The 21,783-nt window shown below is 40.6% G+C and overlaps 1 protein-coding gene across 2 annotated transcripts; it reads right to left on the bottom strand.

Moving 5' to 3' along the window:
• Nucleotides 1-95: 95 nt before the first annotated feature.
• ADHFE1 (alcohol dehydrogenase iron containing 1) lies at nt 96-21,698 on the bottom strand. 2 transcript variants are annotated; one of them, XM_085572163.1, is made up of 14 exons: nt 21,628-21,698; nt 18,953-18,990; nt 17,036-17,079; nt 16,814-16,867; nt 15,754-15,908; nt 15,387-15,583; nt 14,903-14,980; nt 13,634-13,739; nt 12,243-12,395; nt 11,022-11,120; nt 10,004-10,082; nt 9,762-9,858; nt 6,464-6,621; nt 96-2,933 (listed from the first exon to the last, which is right to left on the bottom strand). In XM_085572163.1, the coding sequence occupies exons 1-14, from the start codon at nt 21,681-21,683 to the stop codon at nt 2,850-2,852; spliced, it is 1,398 nt and encodes a 465-aa protein (XP_085428289.1). In that variant the 5' UTR covers nt 21,684-21,698; the 3' UTR covers nt 96-2,849. The 2 variants fall into 2 exon arrangements, with proteins under 2 accessions (XP_085428289.1, XP_021411282.2); XM_021555607.3 differs by lacking the exon at nt 21,628-21,698 and adding an exon at nt 19,442-19,558.
• Nucleotides 21,699-21,783: the final 85 nt, after the last annotated feature.

Genomic DNA, 21,783 nt, shown 5'->3' with positions numbered 1-21,783 from the left:
AACCTAATCAAAGCAGCATTTAGTTATTGATCTCATGGGCCAGATTTTGGGTTGTGTTTATCTGCACAGAACTCAGAAAATACAGAGTTAAATGCTGCTTTTGAACAAGCTTTATTTTTGTTACCTGCATTTCAGCATAATCTAGACTAATAAATTCCTCACAGAGGGTTTGAGTAACACAGAAGTAACAGGAGTCACAAGAACAAGCCTCCCAGATCTCACACACATGTCCAACCACCACTGGGAACTCAAAATTACAGTGTTAGCCCAGCTCCCCACAGAAATGCCAGTATAGAGTAATTTAGTGAGATAATATATGAAAAAAACCATGTAGCTCTTCACTCGTGGATAAACTATCACTGCCCAAGAGCCAGGATGTGACACCCTGTCACATCACCACTATTTGAAAGACAGCATTCTGGGGCAGCTTGAGCTCTCTTGATTTTTCCTCAGAAAATCCCTACTAGTAACTAATAATTGGTGGTGTAGACTGATGTTCTTGGGAGAAGTTTTCACATGTAGCTGATGTCCATGGGAAAGATTTCACAACCAGTTTAAGGCAGTTGAAGACTTTGATGCAGTCAAAGAGGTGTGAAAACCAGAAATGTCCATTTCTTACAGCACCATCTGCTTATGTTATGTATTACATAAACCCCTTTGTCTCATCTGTAAAATATGGGTATCAAAGGGAGTATGGGGTTTATTTTATAAACCAACAGGACCTGCAGGTTACCTGGTACAGGAAGTCAAGTGTGAGGTTCTGTCAGTTGAAAATGCAACCTGCCAATAATTGCCATACTGGCATAAAAGGCAGATAAATGGTGTGCTAGAAGAAGTTATCCTACCTCCCTAAGCAGCCCATCAAAGTGCTCTGCTGCAGTGATGAAATCACATGCTGCTCAGTTCCCCAGAGAGTATATTCCCCCCCAAATACAGCAGGACTGCCATGAATTAGGCTCATGGCCAAAAAGATTGTCTCTTCATAAATCTGTACTGCTACCAACTACTGGAGAAAGACAGGAGTGGAAAGACAAAACAGGCTAAAAGTTTATACAGAACCACAGAATGGTTTGGGCTGGAAGAGATCTTAATGATCTAATTCTAACCTCCCTTCCATGGGCAGGAACATCTTTCACTAGACTGGGTTCTGAGCCTCATCCAGCTTGACTTTGAACAACAGGGTTGGACAAAAAGTTTGTTTTTTTTTCCAAACATGTCAGCTTTGCACAATAGAATGAAGTGAATCCCTTGCTATTACCACATCAGCCTACATGACAGAGGTACTTGTGGGCAATTTCAGAAGAGGGGAAGGTTCAGAAGGACATGGAAATCACACGTGTATCACATAGTGGCAGTGCAGTCCTATGGTTGCCAAACCCATTCTGATCCTAAAAACAAGCAGTCTTCAAACAGTATCCATCCACCTGTTTTAACAGCCCTGAAATGGATCCAGTGTCAATATCCAGTACACATCTGTCCTCAGATGTTAGGACAGCACTAGTTTGATCAAATACACAAATGCAAAGATGCAAGCATAGAGCCTTCTACTTCAATGGGGTGACTGAAAAGTGCTCCTTCCCCAGCAGAAAGAAATATGCACACCAGAAATCACAAGGCTCTTCTCTCATTTGTCTTGTGCTGTGGTAGCAGCATGAATCAGATGCTGAAATAGTCCAGCATGAAGCAGAATCTGATTTAAAAGAACTGTATACATAACCACGTGGATTTTTTAAATAAAGGAAAATAATATTTAAATGTTAGTTTCCTTTCTCCCTTCCCCACTTCCCTTTCTCAGTTGACAGTCAACCAGCTGGTTAACTGCTCGGAAGGTGCACGCTCCTTCCCACATTTAACCAGTGCTCCCCGTGGGGCACTCTGCAGCCAAATGCTTCACCACCACTTGTTAATATTGAACCACAGCACACAGCCACTTCCTCAGGCTGGTGGCTGCAATCTGAGGGACAGCACCTGCAGAAGCTCAGCAGAAGCAATTGATTCACAGCAAAGCAAGATACAGTTGAGAGCTTCCTTCCACACAACACAGCAGGAAAGAGGGGATGCTGCCTCCAGCCAGACAGAATGACCATGATGGATGCTGTCTTGCTGTTATATGGCTCCTGTTGAGTGTGTGACCATGCTTTACTCTGGTTTTGCTCCTCTGATGAACACCTCATATAGAGCACAAAAGGAAAGATAAATACATGACAATTATAGAGATTATAAAATGAAAGATAACAATATCTGTCAGAATTTTAACCCAAATCAAATTTTCAAGCAGTCTTTTCCAAACAGCTATGAAGTGTGTAGATTTTTCCTTATCAAACAACAAAAAAGCACCCCAGTTCAATAGCTTTCTTAGCAAAGGCAGATGGTAAAAAGATGATAAAGCAGTATAGAATACAGTAAGCTGACATTTTCTGCAGGGCACTTCCCCTTCCTATTTAAAAATTACCTTCATTATTTCTTAACTAGCATGACTTTTTAAAACAAAATTATGGATAATTTAAATAGAGCCATAATTTACAAAATGATTTGAAATAGCCCTTAGAACATTTTTCTACCTTTGACCACCTCTGAAGCACAAAAAAGTCTCCAGTAATGCAAGAAATCTGCTCCAACTTTTATGCAAGTCAGTGTCATTGACACCTGAGCAAGAAAGAAACCACAGTCAAGTCCTCACTTCAGAGCACTGTTTAGTTAGAGATGAATTACATGACCTTTTGGCAGGGTACAATGGAACAGAAGTCAAAGTTACCTACATTCTCCCATCTCTAAACAAGTTCAGTCCTCTATCTATGAGAAACTACCTCAGTGTTAGAATAGACCACACTCTCCAGAACATGTTTAAGCTAATAAAGTTTCATGGAAGCCTCAAAGAGAGCAGATAAGTCTTCTTCTGTTTGGGGACGTGGTGATAGTTTAGTCACCCTCTCCTGCAAGATGAAAGAAAAACTAGATTATAAATGGATACCAATAAAATTAATCAAACAGTAGGTGAACTATGTGTCTCTGTACTAACATTCTTCACAGAGAATAACAAAGTTTTGCAAAACAAGTAATCAAGTAATTAAATTGAAGCATCATTAACTGTACAGTACTTTCAAGAATATATAAGCTAAAATTCCCTGTAATTAAATTCACAGAAGCAAGATGAGAATGCTGTTCAGTTTCAGAGTCAAGCACAGCAAATATGAGTCTTCTCCATTGCAGATGTCAATACACTGGAGGACATTATCCTGAGAATACAGTCAATTTTTAAAATTAATTTGCCAGCACTGAACTAGGAGTTAGAGTTTTAGGGATCAAGACTTTCAAAATACAACATCTCTCAAGGCCCAGGAGCTGCTGTAAATGGGGAGTATCAACAGCACTTGTAAGTCAGACTCCAAAAAAGAGACACAGCAAGGGACAGCATGAAACCGCTTAATAAACAGCCTGCACCTCAGAGTCAGAATACAAAGAAATTGTGGTTGGTCTTCATTTGGACATTGATTCAACGGAATGTTCAGGTGCTAAAGCACCGCTGACTGAAATGAAACTCAGGTATATGCTTTAGTGCTCTGCTTGACAAAATAAGCACAAAGACATGAGCTGCAATTCAGAAGAGCCCTGTGCTACTGAGGATCAGGAGCTACATTAGTGTAGGTACCCAGTTACTGCAGGAACACTCAGCTGAAAGGGCCCAACATCAGTGAACTCATACTGGTTATGATTAGAACTTTCATGTTTTCAACAACCAATGATTTTAACATTTACTGAAATACTGGGGAGAGTTAGAGATATCTGCAAAGAGTCCAGGCCCACACTAGGAACACATTATCTCTAGATGAGGTGTGTTTTGGCAAGAGAGTTTCTTCTGCTGCAGCCTGCTTCAACATCACCCTTGTGGAAGATGCTGCCCTCCAGCTTTACAGTTCCCCCCTTTTTTCACATGTGGACAGGGGATATCAGTTGCTGAGGTCCTTGCCTGAGGCACAGAGTGGGATGCAGGGGAAGGGGCTCCCCCAGTGCCCTGCTTGGGCAGGAGGCTCAGCTGAGCCCCACTGCGGCACTTCCCCCCAGCCCGCGGGATGCGACTGTGGGCAGGCTGGATGTGGTTACACAGCGAGCGAGGCCACTGAACTGCAAAATCAACGTGAAACAGTGGTCTAGCATGGTGAGAAGTCAGCTGTGGTATTCACAGCTCATAATCATGGTTAGCATGGCTTGTGAGGAGTCTGAAAAGTGCAGCTCTGTGTGCATTATTTTACCTACAGAAGAAGCTTTACTGGTGCATAGGTAGCAGTCAAATGGTACCTCTTTCCCCATGGCTGACACCAGTGCTGCTACTCACAGAGATCCAGCCAAAGAGAAGACTAAGATTCTTCTATGCAGTTTTGAAACCAAATGGAAAATTCAAACAGCACTAGGGCAGTAGTGTGTTGTTTTTTTCAGACTCATAATATGCAAAATATAACAACACAGTGCTCAAGTATTCATAAATTCATCATATTAGGACCCTCTGGGCCAAAGCCAGTTTTGCAGCTCTGTGCACTGAGATGTCCAGATTTATCTGTAAAATCACACTGGGTGACAGGAGACAGCCAGCCTGACAGCCTGACAGACTGGAGCATTTCCCACTCTGTCAACAGAAGGCTGAAAATGGATGCTCCTCCCGTATGCCTCGACACAGAGGCACCATCACTACTTCTGCACAAGCTTGCTGATATTTGCTGGTGCCCAGACAGTGAGGCCCTGGCTCCCAGTCTGACTCAGTGCATTCTGGTCTCATGCCAATCCCAGCAGCTCCGGACTCACCAATGGCTCAGCCCCATTGTAGCTGCCTCTGGGACATCTGCAGGGGGTGGGTGGACAGACTACAGCCCTGAAATAATCTCTTATTTTCAGTGCCCCCATATCCTCTCAAACATCACCACACAGTCACCTTGAACCTTGAGACAGCATCTTCTTTGCTAGAATAACTGCTGTCTGTAAATAAGATCAATTTCAACAGCCTCACTTAAGAATGGAAATAAAATTCTGTTTTAACTTCAAGCATAGATGTCTGTCCCACCAAAGTTCCCACCCCAAATCCCAACAGTCAGATTACATTTTTCCCTGCAGCCTGCACTTCATGGTATGGAATATACTTGGCAAACTTTTTAGTGCTATCACCACTGCACCACATTGTTTTCCTGATGTGAATGAGCCATTGCTATATTACAAAGCAAACCTACTGCAAGAAGAAAAGCAAAAAAATTATACCAAAAAATAAACTGTATGGATTAACCCGTGGCTGCTAAGAGATTGTTAAGGAACACTGATACATTTGCATCATGTTACATCTCATACAAAAAAATAAGGCCCGAGAAACTATTAGGTCATCTCATTTTACACAGTGCAATGAAACACCAATGCCATAAGAAGACAGAAAAACTCTTCAACATCTTTTGGTGAAGAGCTCTTCCCCAGCTACACAGAGCTTGCATCCAATGTTTGTTTTAAAGAAGCATGTTTATCAAAACATACCCTCCAAATGCCCCGTAACAATGCACATGCATAACCTACTTCATGGGTGTGCAGAGACATTAGTTTTCTTCCTGGCTTTGCCACTGCTCTGTTGTGTGTGATCTTTGTGTCACTTTCTCAGGTATAAAATAGGAATATTAATATATACTGTTAAAGTAACTGTTCTAAGGTGCTCTGAGATTTATGAGTTAGAAGAATTATACAGGATCTGCTGTAAAAAGTGAATAACCTTTTGGCCTAAAAAATTTTCACTTTCTCTGTAGTATGTATTTCCTTTGCAACTTGGTGGGAACAAATACTAAGTCCATAGCATATGAATGAAACTATCTTTTTACAAGGAAGATTCTGCATTTTGCTTTAAGAGTGGTGTGTTGCTTTTTGCTGTGTCTTTGTGAGCACTGAAACAATAAAGAGTATTACAAGTTTAATCTATATCATCCCAGGGGACCTTATTTCAAATTCTGATGGGGGTCAATGGAACAAAAAAGCCATCTGCGAAGAAAAATGCAACTTCTCAATATGGAAAGTTTAATGCAAAGTGACTTTGAGCATTCTTACCAGATAGCACTTGGTATTAAGGCTTTATCTACAGACCACCTGCACACATAATTAAGAGAGGTAGTTATGAAAAAGCAGTATCTACTACAAAGATCACAGGCCTATGAAAAACATCCTCTTTTTAAAAACTGTAACATTAAAAAAACCCAAACCAAACACTTAGCCCTTTTTTTCTGTATCCATGTAAATACTGCAGCATGCACTCCATCCCACTGAAAAGAAAAAACTAAGCTGTAGAGTGAAACAAAATACAGTTTACTATCCATAATTTTCTCAATTTAAATACTTTTCATGTAGGAATAGAAATAAAACTTGCTGGAAAAGAAGCACTTCCGTTTTTTTCCAAAATCTGTTCTATTTTATTTGACAAGAAAAGCTGTTTTGCTCTCTGTCTTACCTGAGGCAGAGTGCCTTTGACTAATGCAGGGATGTCTGCTTTGGAATAACCAATTGCAGCTAAGCCATCATCAACATTCAGATCAAATAGGAATTTCCGGAGTGTGTCTGCCAAAATAAGCCCCGCATCTTTGATTCTGGCAGTGCGGATGTCAGCTCCTAAAATAAGACATAATGCCTTGACTGTAGGGTGGAGAGAGCAGAGGAAGCCTGTCCTGGACTTAATTTAATCATAATATCAGCTGAATACATATCCATACATAACAGCCACTGCCCTAAAAGCAGCATGAAGTAAAAAGAGGAATCAGTCCTCATTTTACAGTTGAAATAGTTTGTGAAAGGTGAAATAAAACAACATCAGAAGCACGCTAACTGCTGCCAAAAGGACTAACTGCCACATGAGGTTAACTTCCTTTCCCTCTGTGCTTGCAGGGAGAAGCACTTTTCAGTCTGACTAACTGCTGGGAGGAAAGCAGCTAAGGCATGAACATCAGTGGTATTTATTTGTATGGACAGTGTGCCAAATGCTAACTTCATTTTAAGGCCTTGAGTTTGCTGACATCTAGAGGACTGTTCCGTTCAATTACACATTCACAGAGAGGACTACAGCATGTAGGCTGAAAAAGGCAGGAGACAGCAGGGCAGTGTTCAGTGGGTTGAGTAAATTCTAAATTTATTGCTGTTTGAATATGTGCTGACTTGTGTGGGGTACAGTAGAACTGAAGAGAAGGAACTTCTCTCTTTGAAACATCTACTGAACAGTAATGAAAACACCAATACAAAATGAAAGATTAAAAATATTTCTTACAGAATAGCTCATGTTCCCTTCTTCAATGAATGTTCAAGACTTACTTAAAAGTGATAATAAAAGTATGTCCAAACAGGAGACCCAAGTTCCTCCATATGATTTCTTTCAAAGTAACTAAGCTAAATTGGTTCTCTGTGTAACCTCAGTGATGTTGCACCAGAACTATGTTAGGTACAAGTGCCATACTGAGAGATGAGTAAGAGCAATACATAACTACAGGAAAAATATCTTCTGTGATCCTCATACAGCTCAGTGTAACATTCAAAGGGAGTTAAGTGAACAGGAGACCTACTAGTCCCCTTGAAGAGCTGAGCCATTCAGGTAGTAAGGCTGGCAGTAATGTAGCAAATAATGTCTGGGAAAAACTGGTAAATAAGATACAAGAGAATTTTGCACGAAGTCTTTTGCTATTGGGGCTATGCCAAGAGGTCTGAGTTTATCCTGGATTTTGCTGTGGAGGGGAAACTAGGACATAAACCCACTATCTTCAGATAGTAAAGAAAAAGGGAAAGGGAGGAGGATAAAATATGACAGTAAATGTGATTAGCAGTTTTAAAATATTGCTATAACTCTAGTACTTTCTTTTTGCTCAACCTAAAAGATAATCACTCTTTGATTGCACTTTGAAAATCTCTGGCCACATGCACACCTATTTCAACTGTTTAAGAATCCATCCAGGGAGGTATTAAGCTTTTTCTGGCTGTACCCAAATTTACAGCTGTACATACACACAACATAACTATTTAGTAATCTGCTTCATGTTATAAAATACCTTCTTAGTCATTGCATTTGGCAAAATGACAGATTTGAATCAGCTACTGTAGTCAGTTGGACTCTGGAGTAGACTCAGAAGTAAACACCCCAGATGGGAATTAATAAATTCAATTCCATGTGACATGTTTTCAGCAGAATCCCTTTCTAGCAAGGCACACAATGACATAGTTAAAATTTCTACTAAGAAAATTAACAGAACTTTTAGAGACAGAATTTATGGCAGAAGTTAATGCCACAAAACCTAAAGCAAGTGCTTTTCAGTCACTTGTTTTAAAATCAAGAGCCAGAGCTGAAATTTTCTGACATGCTGTGCTGACCAGTTACCCAGACACATTTTGTTCAACTAATTTTAGTTGTGTGTTATTGCTGTAGGAACACAGATATTTATTAGCTCAGTATGTGATTCCAGCTAGGTTTGAGTTTTGGTTTTGACCACAGGCAGGACAGCATACTTTAGAGGAAGCCTGAACAACCTCACAGACAGTTTATGAAATGAACAGAACTTTCACCCAATGTACTTTTTCTGACCATGTTGTTTTACACCCTTTATAAAATACTGAGGTATTTTCATTGTCTATATAAAAGCCCCATTCTTCTTGAGATCCACAATGCTTTGAGATTACTTATACAAGCAAGTCACACATGTGACTGGACTGCTGTGACTTGCATACAGAAGGTTGACCATACAAGGGACTGAACACAAATTTTCCAAATACCAGGAGAGTTGACCTAACCACTTTTTCTCCACTCCCTGCATTGCTGTGCACGTGGCTGTGACTGCTCCTTAGCCAGCATGGGTATTAGCAGCAGGGTAGCCACAACACAAAACTTAGTGCAGGAAAACCCTGACCTTAGACAAATAAATTAGCTCAGTGCAGAGCCATGCTGTCACAGCTAGACTGCTAACAGCTCTGAGACTACATCACTGGAATCTGGTTTATTACATACAATCATGCTGGAGGTATAATAAAGAGCTATCCTTTCCCTTAGGACACCCTTTGGTGATGGGCTGCACACATAACAAGGCACTGTAAAATAACCTTTAAATGAGCTGTCAGCTTGCAGCATTCACTTTTATTCTGCTAAAATGCAGAAAAGGCCATTTTGTTCATTAATCTCTTTTTAGCCATTACATATGTGTCCACAGAAGAGCTACTCCAGGAAAAGCTTTCCCTTGGCATCAGCCACTGAGAAATTCCAACACCTACAAATAATCTTAGGCCTACATCAGAAAGACCAAAACCCACAGCTGTGTGCCACGGAAAAAGAGCAGGAGTGATTCAGAATATCACTGTTCTAATTTCACTGTCACAGCAGGGACTTTGTTAGGGAAAATATTTCATTTTAGCTAACAAATGCCCCTGAGTACTGGTTCACTTTGTGGTAACTACTCTTCATGAAGTGACAAGAGTTGTGCCAATCACAGCTACTCTTGTTTGATTTGCAATAGACCTCCAGTTAATTTCAGCTGTCCACTTTTCTAGCCAAGAATCAGATTTTCTCCAGCTTGCTCCTCTAATCACATCATTCAATATCAAAATTCAGTGTTATTCTATCTAATTTGCATGACATCTAATTCCAGAATCTTGTTTTCTAAACTTAAACCCCTCCCAACAACCAATGACAATTGCTTGTACACAATTTTTTTCAATCCCAAAATATCATTTTGGAAAGAATTCCATTTGTACACGAGAACTGTACCCACAGAGATTCCTACCTAGAATCTCTGCAGCTTCTAAATGCCGTTCAGGATGTATCTGTGCTGTGAAAGCAAACACTGCTGGGGATGTCAGCACCACAGAAAGGCCATGAGGCTGGGGAGAAAAAAAAAAGGAAAAGAATAACAAAATACATCAACAAGACATGTACTTTTAACTTCAATGGACTTTAATGCTCATTAATGACAGAAAACAGATATTTGAAATATATAATAAAACCCCAAAAAGAAACAAGTTTTACCACTAAAGAGTGATCCACATTATAATCCTTTGGTTTGTAAGTTTTCACCAAACCAGAAATAGGGTAAGACATTCCATGGCTGGAACAGAGAGCAGAGAGAGAGAGTGGTTAGGACAGCTCTCCTGGTATTTGGAAAATTTGTGTTCAGGCCCTTTTGTGGTCAGTTTTCAGTATGCAAGTTTCTTCAGTACAGATACTCAGAAGGTATTGACAGGTATGGTGTGGATATTAGGTACAGAAAACCCTCATCCCTCTGCACCTCAGGAACCTAGCTAGAAAAGACAGTACCTCCTTACTTTGTGAGTGTGAAGTTATATTATTTCACTGACTGAACTGAAAGATGTTCAGTTCCTACAGTAACGTAAATATGCCAAAAATATCATAGTCCGCATACCTATGTGTTCTCACTGTCTGAGAAAAAGAAATTTTAATTTTAAGATATAATTAAAAGAGTAGACTTGCTCAAAGAAAAAGAATGAAAGGAAGGTCTCTGAAGAGAATGACTGCTAATAACTTCTGCATACAATTAACTTTTAGGCTTTGCTTCTTTGAGATTTTCATCCAAATGAAACTATATTGCCTTGCAATATTAATTACAGCTCATTTCAGACTGCTGATTGCCTATCACACAGACAAACTTACAGATAATTGCATCAGTTCAGGAAAACCTCAAGATTACATCATTGCTGTCTCACTGTGGAGCAGCTGGCATGGAATCTAACATCTAAAATGTCATTGACTTTTTGTTTTTACTACTAAGGAAGGTAAAGAAGGCTGTGTTTTGTAATTTCCACATGACTGGTTTTGAGTATCACAACCCGAGAATGGAAAATCCTTATACACATAAATGACAAGAGCCCATCAGTTTGCCACAACACACAGATCCTTCAGCATCACAGGCCAGGCCACAATCCCTTACTCTACATTCAGCAGCAAGGACAGCAACATCTTCGACAATCTGAAACAAACACTAGCTATAAGCTGATCTCAGATGGGGTTACTATTTCTCTGTACTCACCAGAGATGAACACCAGCATTGCCAAAGCCAATACCAGCAAAAGCACTTGCCAGGTGCATGTTGGCTCTTGCTTCACGGTCTTCAGGGTTTCTGATGGCTCTGGGCACCATGGAGGCAAATGGTACCAATGAATTCACAAACAGATTGGTGATTCAATAGGGAGAAGGGAGAGAGGGTTTCTTTATGGACAGATATACAAAAAAATCTAAAAGAAGCTGAGATAAAAATGGTGGAAATGGAATCAAGTCATGCTTCAGTAAAAGAACAATCCTGCATCTGGATCACTTAAGTATAACATACTGGTTAAATGAAGGGCAAGGTTCCTTTCACTTTTCAGAAAAAAAAAAATAGAGTGAATTTAACAATACTCAATTCAGCGGTGAATTAGAAAATTCTAGTTATAATCTTTGGTAATTCTCTGTATGGCTCCAGGATCACTCCAGCTTTCTCACCATCTCATTAGGTGGTGCTCTAGACCCCACTACCTGTGTGGGAAGAAGACATGATTCCCTGCCTTCCTATGCCTCAGGATCGTGTAGTTTGACAGTAAGGAGAAAACGTCTCATGAATAGATTCCAAAGGAACAAAAACCAACTATTTTGACTCACTAGGTACTGTGAAAAGTTTTTTCAAAAAACACCCACATTAATCTTTAATAGAAATGCACATGGTATGAGAAAGCTGTAAACAGGCTAAATCTTTATTGACAGGGATCAACACCAACTCCCAGCTAAGGCAATACTTATTCTAAACTGAAGGTCTTTTAAGAATAAGCAGGTTTGAATTCACACTTTTGCACATTCATAACTGCACGTTATTACCTTTCTGATGGATGTGCTACTATCTTAATTTACACTGAAGGCCACAAAAGTAAAATTAGCAGTATTTTATTCAGTTTGTTACATATACCCCTTATACTGCCATAGAAAGGAGGTTCTTGAAAAAATATGTAAATGCTGCTCCCCTATTAACTGTACAGCTTGAAAGACCTATAACTGAGGACTTCTAAAATAGATTCACAGAGGCATTTAAAAGCTACCTCCTCAAGACAAACCACTAATCCCAATTTTACTTTGAATTTTATCTTTATATTTTATCATTTAAGAAAGATCCAGGGTAGAAAACAAAAGCTTAATGTTGCAGCTTGTGTCATTCCAGATTAACACTTACATCCTTGCAGGCACCCCTTTCGGGGCACTGTGGGGTTGCTAGGTGTGTTACCTTTTCAGGTACTTGGCGACAACGCGCAGAGCGTGCAGAGCCCAGACGTCGCTGACGGGGTTGCTGCCTTGGTAGGCTGGGCGGTTGATGGGATTGGAGGGGCAGGGACGGCGCTGGTTGTAAGGGAGAGCAGTGTAGGATTCCAGGGCATGGCTAACAGAAAGATGGAGAAACCAATTATTTAAGGGGTAGAGCTCCCTTTTACTGCCCTGCTGTCCTTTGAATGCAGGTTCTTAGTTATTTCTGGTGTCCAACAGTTGCTGAAACAAGAAAACGATCTCACAGACAGTGGAAGAATGCTAGGCTAGCACCTCTAGAGTACTTCCTCTCCAACAAACACACCAAAGGCAATCTAAACACAAGTCAGTGCCTTTCCATCAGCTCACACCATGCTAAAAGCCTGGTTGGAAGCACGAACACGTGCAGTGTTTTTCACTGAATAGGGCTGTACATGTGCAATGAGTGCATTTCCTTTCTGTAGGACAGGAACCATAAGAGACTTTAGCACTGGAAACTTCGTAAGGTACTTTTCTTTTAGAAGTACTGACCTTGAAAAAATTATGAGTGTGATATTTAAGCTAAGTGGAACTGCCAATAGTCTTACCTCCCAGATACTCATGAATCTGACCACATAAAGAAGGGGCATTGCCTACATAGCTCTATTAAGATGAACAAAACTACAAACCATTTTAATTGTTGAACAAATGCCTTTTTTCCATTACAGACATTGCCAGGGTCCTTCACCATGCTTGAGAAGTCACAGTTTTATTACATATTGACTACTTTAATACACATAGCACTCAGAAGCAAAGTAAGTTCTGGCTCTCCAAATAGAAATGTTAATACATTTTGTGCAGTTAAGCTGTTGGTTTAAGATGAATAAAATTTTGTGCCAAGTGAAAAGCAAACTGTGAGACTGGTTCCAAGATGACAATAGCTGGGTGAAGACCTGCTCATATCTCACAAGCTTTTATGAATTTTTATTGACACATCACAGCTTTTGTTGGAAAATTCTTATTTATTCCCTGCCATGTCTGTGATTCATGATAAATACTATTACAATTGTGATTAATCATCTATCTCCATGATCCCTTAAAAAGGGACACTTGGACTCTTTTCCCTGACAACAGCTATTCTGGAAGTAAAGATTTTCTCCAGTACACTGCAAAAACATTCAAATTTCTGCAAATGCAGGATTTGTTTCTGTACATTCTGAGGGAGGCAGTGAAACTAAGGAAGAGGAAAGTCTGACAGAGCTCACCTAAACAAGAACAGCGAACAGAGAAAAAAGATCATCTCTTGTGCTCTCAAAATGTATTTTTTCTACAATCATCATAGTAAAAATACAAAATTTAAATAAATTCAAGTAGCAGCCTGTGCCGAAAACTCACCAAAGCACATCAAAGCCACTGTTGGCCACTATTCGTTCAGGCATAGACAATGTGTGTAAAGGATCAATGATGCCCAATGTTGGCTTAATGGCTCTTGAAGCAATACCTGCAATGTGCAAAGGGAGAAGAATCAGTTAAAGATGTTTTGCAACAAAATAGGACAAGATAAGCTTAATGTTCAAAACATGACTGTAAGGAGGGAAAAATGTATTTGAAACCATGAACATGAAAGCAAAGAGAGACAAGGGAGGGTAGAGAGTATTTATCAATGTGAGACTGATGATGAAGTCTCTCTAAAAGAGTTACATGATTTGAGACTTTTGCCTGAACTGGATTATACCAGACAACATTCTTTCTCTGTTTGCATCCCACCCTGAGCAGCCTTGCAAAATGTCTGTGGCATCTGCAGTATTCTTAGATTTGTATCTTCTGTGGACAGTCAGAAGGCAAAACTGGTTTGTACCTGCAATCAATTGTTATTGCCAGTTGCTGTCTTCAGCATCTATAATAACCATGTCCTTGCTATTTCGGTTAAGGGCACAAAGATGTAGCTCTGAGAGAGACAGACACACAGACTGATTGACAATGTATAGACTAGAAAACTGTTGAGCTATTGTCAAACCTCCTTAGCACACCCACCTGGGTCCCAAGTTCTGCAGACTGTGTGGCATATAAAATCCATATGTTTAGAAGTAAAATCTTAAACAGCTATGAAGCTCAAGATGACATTTTAGCCTTAATCTTTATTTGCCAGGGATGAAAAAGCCAAAGGAAGACAGTGTCCCTCACTTGCACAGCTTCCCAGGCCTGAGGTTTCCAAAGTCAGGAAAAGGAACATTTGGTTGCAATTACACAACAAAGAAACAGAAGTCTTAAAAGTAGAAAGAAAAATACAGAGGAAATAAGGAACAGTTGGTTGACCCTGAATATAAGTAGAAATTTCCTTTGCAATTAACATTTTCTGCCATTTAAGGACTTGAAAGATTTCAGTTTCCTGTTTTGCCTTCAAACTATAATCCACTGTATTACATAGGTATTTCATTAAGTTAATATGATATACATTTAATTAAAGGAGGAAACCTTGAAGCTTTTAAAATTTGCCTGTGGCTGTTGAATCAAACAAAATGACACCTGAAATGACATGCAGTATCCTTTTCTTTCAAGGCATGGAAATAACAAAGACATTGGAAAAGCAATTGTCTTGAATAACACACAAAACCCCCCACAAAACAAACAAAAACCCCCAAAACAAAGCACCAAAATCCTCACCGGTTTTAACTTTTAGTTCTTTGAAGTCAAAAATGGCAACACCAGTGGTTTCACTTCCAGTGCCAGATGTTGTAGGAACTTAAAAGGAAGAACGGGGATAACAACAAATAATAAGAAATATATAATACTGCAATTTAAATAAGAAAACCACAATAGTAACACCACCCAAAATACAGTGCCCAGGCAATTTTAGAGGTATCCCTGATCCAAAGGCAACAGATCAAAAGGAAACTGCTACTTTGATCTCTTTTCTCAGTAAATGAGGTCTAGCTGAGCTAAACAAGACAAATTAAGGATAAAACCTCTTATTTTACCTTCACTGAATTAAGCAGCAAAATGACTGCTGAATACAGCTAGAGGAAAAGTTAGCCCAAAGGAAGCTGAAACAGTCACAGTAAAGTGATTTCAGCAGAAGTATCAGACAGTGTAGACTGACTCATCTTCCCCTTGCCCCAACTCTCCGCACACTCTCCTCATGCTTTACCTGCAATAAGGGGCTTGAGGGGTACAGTGACCGGCTTCCCTTTCCCAATAGGAGCATTGACATAATCCAGGAATTCTGATGAAGGGCTGGCTGCATACAGATTGGCAGCTTTACAAGTGTCTATTACAGACCCACCTCCAACAGCAACATAGGCATCAAACTCTCCATTTTTAGCAAATTGAATGGCATCCAGGAAACTTAGGACACAAGAAAGATTTTCCAATTAGTCAGGACAAAACCAGTACACAGGGAAACTAACTATTAAGACCAGCATGTAGGCCACAGGGAGGTGTTTAAAAAGCCATATGAAATCCTGTAAAGGCCCAGGCACTACTTGGAGAAATGCACTGTCAGAAGCAAATTGTACCTTTGGTCTGTTGGCTCCACACGGACATTATCATACATTTGAAAGTTTATACCATATTTCACCAAGGAATTCAATACTGCATTTACAGGAGGGAGTTTGGAGAGGTTTTTATCTGTCATCAAACAAACTCTTCTAGCACCCAGATTCTGCAGGTCCTACAATAACGAATCGAAAAACCAAACAACTGGTATAAAATCATATACTTCACTATTTAAACACTAATCCAAATCAACTGAACCATTTGATAATGATAAACCCCTGACTTAAAAATAGTTGGCTATTGCAAAATTTTTAAAACCATATCAGCTGAAGAAAAAGGACATTAGCCACACACATGTAGAATATGGAAAGCAGAATAAAATGTAAAGCTGCCAATTTTATATAGTTGAAATCTTATAATAGAAGAAAATGAAAGTTGTTGAACCACATGGAACTGCTTTAAACAATAGTAAAATATAAAACATCTTTTAAAATATTTTTTCTTAAGTTTCTGTGAGAATAAAAAAAGCTTTTTCACAGATTGTCTCCATCAACTCCCTACCAAAGCACAGCATTAAAATATTGAAAATGTAATGAAAAGAGACAGTGATAAAAGCACACTGGAACAATACACTTAGGTGAGCCATCTCACACTGCTGAAACAAAAATTCTACACTTACACAGGGCAAGCTGAGAGCTGAATGAGTGTCTAGCTAATTTAATAGAAAGTCTCTGATTGATTTAATGAGTGCTAGAAAGATGAAAGTTATCTTGAGGAAATCCTGGTGAGTCAGCAGGATTCAAAACTTTCTGAATTAAAATCCCTGTCAGAGAAAAACATTTTTGCATACTTGTAGCAAAGTATCCATGACCCAATTATCCCCTGTGCTGCATTTCATACACCACAGCACCACTGATGCACCACGCCTGTTCTTCAACCAACAGTATGCTCCGACCTTTTTGCACTGATACATTGGACCACACCATATATCAATCCACTTTATTAAGTGGATTGATAGTACTGGCTGCCCTTTAGAAAATAACTTTTTCCCAGCGATGGACTTACACCATAGCAGCTTACCATGCCAATCTCTTTTGTAACTCCTTCTCCATATCGGATGTTTGAAATGGCCATCTATTAAAAAAAAAAAAAAATTTTTCTCATAAAAAATGGCATCGGGCCTTACTCATTCAAAGTGAAATATAAATATTTGATAATGCAAATATTTGTTAAATGCCATATTTGTCAAGAAGTATTGTTTGCACAACTTTTAAATTAAACATATTTTATTATTAAATGTACCTCAAATGCATAGTCTGTATTCCCCAGGTTGGGCTGTTCAGGAACTGGAATAGAAATGAAACAGTAGAATTAGGAAGCAGTAAGTTATTTCAACCTGTTTCTCAGCTCTAGAGTTGACAGATTCCCTTGCTTTTAGAATCACTAACATATTTCCACAGGTCACCTCAGCTTGTCTAGATAACAGTTACCCATTTCATCCCTTGCTGTTCATGAGATTAAATTATCAAAATACTCGACCTTTTTCACATAACTGAACAAAACAAGTGGGTTTTTCAAGTTCTTCCAGGAATTAAGTTTTTTTTATAAAAACTGAATAAACTGGCAGGAAGGTTGGATGAGAGTTTGTTTGCAGTCTACAAAGACCAGAATAGCCCATAAAGAAGTAGAACTGAGTATGTGTTATATCTCGCTCAAGCTGAGAGGTGCTAGAAATGCATAGGGGCTACATGATAACCTTCATAACACCAGTTAAGACAAATTCATGAGACATCCTCTTAACATCATCTGAGATATACATAATCTGAGAACATCTTATGTATGCATGGGTGCAATACTAACAGGTGTTTACACTTTTTACTTCTGCCTAGTCCTGAACTTGCAGGTGAAACTGAATTATTTGCTAAAAAATTACTGTGTGCACTGCTAATAATAAATAAGAATCAGTGTGTTACTATTAACTTGATTAGAAGATATTTTTAAGAGCAGTATTTCAGTCATAGCTTCTCTTTGCCATGTCAATTTTGCATGAATTACCACAAAACTGCTCTTCCTGCTCTATTGATTGAAAATACACAATTTGGATTCTGATCCAATGAGTGAAGCCATGAAAATGAGGCTTACAGACAGGCTGGGGTGCACTGAAGCACTGACCCACAACAGTAACAGATAGATGTATTAAAACCCTTTATGTACTTTCTATTCAAGCACAGGCCAGCTGCTATCAGCTCTTTCATTCCCACCTCTTGCTAGCCTGTACATGTTTGACCTCTCCTGGAGCTGGAGTCTGCTGTACTTTCAGTCATTAATTTGACATGCTAAGGACATGTCCAAACCATTTACACTCTTGCTTTCTGATAATATAATAGACACCCTGCTGTTACATTCTTGAACTAAACTTAACTTTCAGGGCAAATTTTACTGAGTTCAAAAATTGCACTGTTTCCTTGAACACTGCCAAAAAACATAAAGAAGTTTGGGATTTTTTTTCAGCTATAGTCACTGTTCAATCAATTCCTAGTATTTAGAGATGTACTGAACTGATATAATCTTGCTATGCTATAGACTCTATTGCTGCCTAAAACTTTCAGAGAGGGTTCTTAACTCAGGCTCCAGTTTAGCAAGAGTTTAGCTGGAATTGACTAAGTCATCAAGCAGACAAGCAAAATAATGAAATTCTGTTTCTCAGATACACTATTGTCTTGCTGTATGGATGATCTTGGGCAAAACAAGTATCTGAACATATAAATAGCTTTTCCATATGTAAAATGACAATGTCAGTTCTTTAAGAAGTGTTCTAAGCATATGAAAACATGCTACTAAGAGTTAACGTTACTGAAATTATGACCCAAACCATTATCAACTGTTTATTTTCTGATGTAAGTTGTGTGTATCCAAAAGCACATCTAAAGCTGAGATGGTTCAGCTGATGACAGCTAGGGCAAAGTTCAGATCAACTGGACCCATGGTATGGGGAGGGAGGGGACAGGAGGCAGTAACTGTGGTTTATGTGGGAGCAGCGACTCTCGCCAACAATAACCACTACCATTGTACAGCTGCAAAATAACAGGCTGTTTACCTTCTCCTTTAGATTGTTCCTTCCCACCTGCACCCTCTGTCCAGGTTATGTGGATACATACAGCCCTCTACAGGGTCATGGCCTCCTACAGAATTATTCTGGAGAAACAAATTAAGCCTTACCTTGGGAATAAGTGTGACCATGGCTCGGGCACCGACAACTAGTTAAAATGTCAAAAAAAAAAAAAAAAAAAAAGAAAAAAAAAAAAAGAAGTGGTATGGTTAAATGGGAAAACTAAAGTTTACGCCCTGTAAGTCTCCTGTAAGCACCCATTCCAAAGGCCTGCAGCTGAGCTGAGCTGCGCAGCGGGAGCGGGCACGGAGGGCTCGCAGGGGCGGAGCGGCCGCCGCTTTCCGCCTCCCAGCCGCGGCCCCGGAGGGACCCCGGAGGGACCCCGGAGGGACCCCCGGAGGGACCCCCGGAGGGACCCCCGGAGGGACCCCGGAGGAACACCGGAGGGACCCCGGAGGGACCCCGGAGGAACACCGGAGGGAACCCGGAGGAACACCGGAGGGACCCCGGAGGGACCCCGGAGGAACACCGGAGGGACCCCCGGAGGGACCCCGGAGGGACCCCGGAGGGACCGCCGCGCCCCGCCCCGCCGCACTCACGCCGCCCGCTCCAGCTGCCGCAGCAGGCGGGACACCCGCGCCCGCCCCGCCGCCATGGCCCGGATCTGGGCACGGCCGCAGAGGGGCCCCGGGCCCGGTGCGGGGCCGGGCCGGCGGCAGCGCCTCCTCCCGGGACCGGGACCCGCGGGGGTCCCAAAGAGGGACTCGCACGGTCAGGCGAGAAGTGTCCGCATTCAGCACCCCCAGCCCGCGGTCCCCCTTGTCAAAACCCAACTCAGGCCTGCTTGAAGGCAAATAAAATCTGGTTGCTAAAACAGACAGCACAAAATGCCAGTGAAGAGCCACTAAAATTTAATTAGGACTGAGCGTGTGTTGTATATTTGTCACAAAAAAAACCACTGAAAGTAATGGAATTGTAAAGTGAAAATAACAAAACAAACCCATGGTCTTGAAGTTAAGTGAAATACTTTTCCGACTCTACAGTTGTGCCCAGTGACAGGACAAGGAGGAATGGTGATAAACTAAAACACAAGAAGCTTCACCTTAGCATGAAGAATTTCTTCACACTGAGGGTGGCAGAGCACTGAACAGGCTACCCAGGGAGGTCGTGGAGTCTCCCTCTCTGGAGACATTCAAATCCCACCTGGACATGTTCCTGTGCCACCTGCTCTAAGCAAACCTGCCTTGGCACCTTGGACAAGATAATCTCTAGAGGTCCCTTCCAACCATGACAATTCTGTAATTCTATGAAATCATGGTAAATTATAGTGCAGGATGGATCAAAATGTTATAACCAAATTTTTAAGCTGTAAGCTATGCTGCTTAGCTGCCAGCAGAGTAGTATGCCAGTATTGAGCAAAGGAAACACTGGATTCTGACAAAACCGCATTATTTTTCTAATGTAACATATATAATTATTTTAACTTTGAATACTCTTTCTGTCTTACTAGATGGTCTTTAAGGTCCCTTCCAACCCATACCATTCAATGCTTCTATGAGCAGATCAGATCAACCTAAAACTCAGGATCTAGATGTGCTGAGCTTGGGAGAGCAGGTTAGTGGTCTGCTCAGGCCCCACATGAAGCTGCAAAACCTTTATCCATTTCTGAGAGCCAGAAGGTGGCAACACCATACGAGCACCTGCACCTCTGCTCAGGTGACTACTTAGCTGCTGGAGATGAACATACTTCCTGGAATTTTGGTGGAGAAAATAGACCAGTAGCCTTGTGAGCAGCACAGAATTCTCACCAGGCATGTACATGTATGGGAAAAGAGCCCTTCTCTTTGGCTGAGCATGTACAAGGTGTGCCCTATGGAAATATCTCTCTGTAACATCCTTTTCCATCCCTCCATGTGCTTGTTGGCCCTAGTTTGTCTTGATACTTACACTGAAGGGTTGATTACACAGGGCTGTGCCCACAAGACCATACCTGCCACTGACAAGTCCTGCAGTGCTGCAGACAGCTCAGTACATGGACAAGAAGCACTAGAGAGGCAAAGAACATACCATATGCAACGCCCACAGGCTGGGCAGTGGTCAGCCCATCAATGCCACCCAGGCTCCAAGGTGTACAAACCCCTTCTGCCCTCAGCACTCTCCTAGACAAAGGTTTTGCTTTCTGATGCTTTTTACTGAAGCTGCCATCCTAACTGAAGTGCTATGGAACAAGAAGAAAACTGCTTAAGTCACCCAGTTTTTTAAGAAACTCACTTGCAGTGAGGTATTACAATATCACTAACCACTAAAAACTTCAAAGTTTGAAAACCTTATTTAATTGAGTTTACTAAAACTTGTTTTACTAACTTTCTTACCGGGGAACAGCATCTTCCCTGTAGCTAAGCCACACATTGAGACAGCAGAATTTTTTTTCCATTTCAACTGTATATGCAACATTACAAACTTCAAGAGTAATGGGAAGAAGTCTCAGACAACTTCTACTACCTGCTCTCAAACTGCTAGGCAAACACCAAGATTATTTCTATAAAATGATGGATTACTGTTATGACAGGGAGAAATTTAGGTTTTAACCTGTACAATACAAACATTTTTCTGCTGAACTCAATGGCTGCTCAGCAGCTTTTTTCAGACTTTTTTTCATCAACAAAATGCTGTGGAAAATCTGTATAATTTCTTAGGCCCTGCAATAAATTTTACAGTAAGTTTCCATGTTCCTTTTGTAACTGAATCTGAATACCACAGAGCTGAGCTGCAGAAGCTGACTTACAGAGCAAGAGCTCCACCGTCAGGCCACTTGCCCAAGGCAGAGAGCAGCAGCCACATCCTTTAACTGGACCTGTGGCTGCTACTCCATCAAAACTCCAGGTCACATCTGCGGTCCAGTCCCAGCCACCTGAAAACAGCTTTGCTCAGCTTTTGTCCT

The sequence above is a fragment of the Lonchura striata genome, chromosome 2 (assembly GCF_050655825.1).
Source record: "Lonchura striata isolate lonStrDom1 chromosome 2, ASM5065582v1, whole genome shotgun sequence".
Classification (NCBI taxonomy): domain Eukaryota; kingdom Metazoa; phylum Chordata; class Aves; order Passeriformes; family Estrildidae; genus Lonchura; species Lonchura striata.
The sequence above is the reverse complement of the archived record's forward strand: the minus strand, read 5'-3'. Positions and strand labels throughout refer to the sequence as shown.

What these genes read in the sequence shown, in the direction of transcription:
- ADHFE1 (XM_085572163.1), bottom strand. Translation starts at nt 21,683, where the DNA reads ATGTGGCTGCTGCTCTCTGCCTTGGGCAAGTGGCCTGACGGTGGAGCT. An exon ending in AGAACTAAAAGTTAAAACCG is followed by an intron (nt 13,740 to 14,902) that starts GTGAGGATTTTG and finishes TGCACATTGCAG; the next exon opens with GTATTGCTTCAAGAGCCATT. An exon ending in AGAAGCTGCAGAGATTCTAG is followed by an intron (nt 6,622 to 9,761) that starts GTAGGAATCTCT and finishes GTCTTATTTTAG; the next exon opens with GAGCTGACATCCGCACTGCC.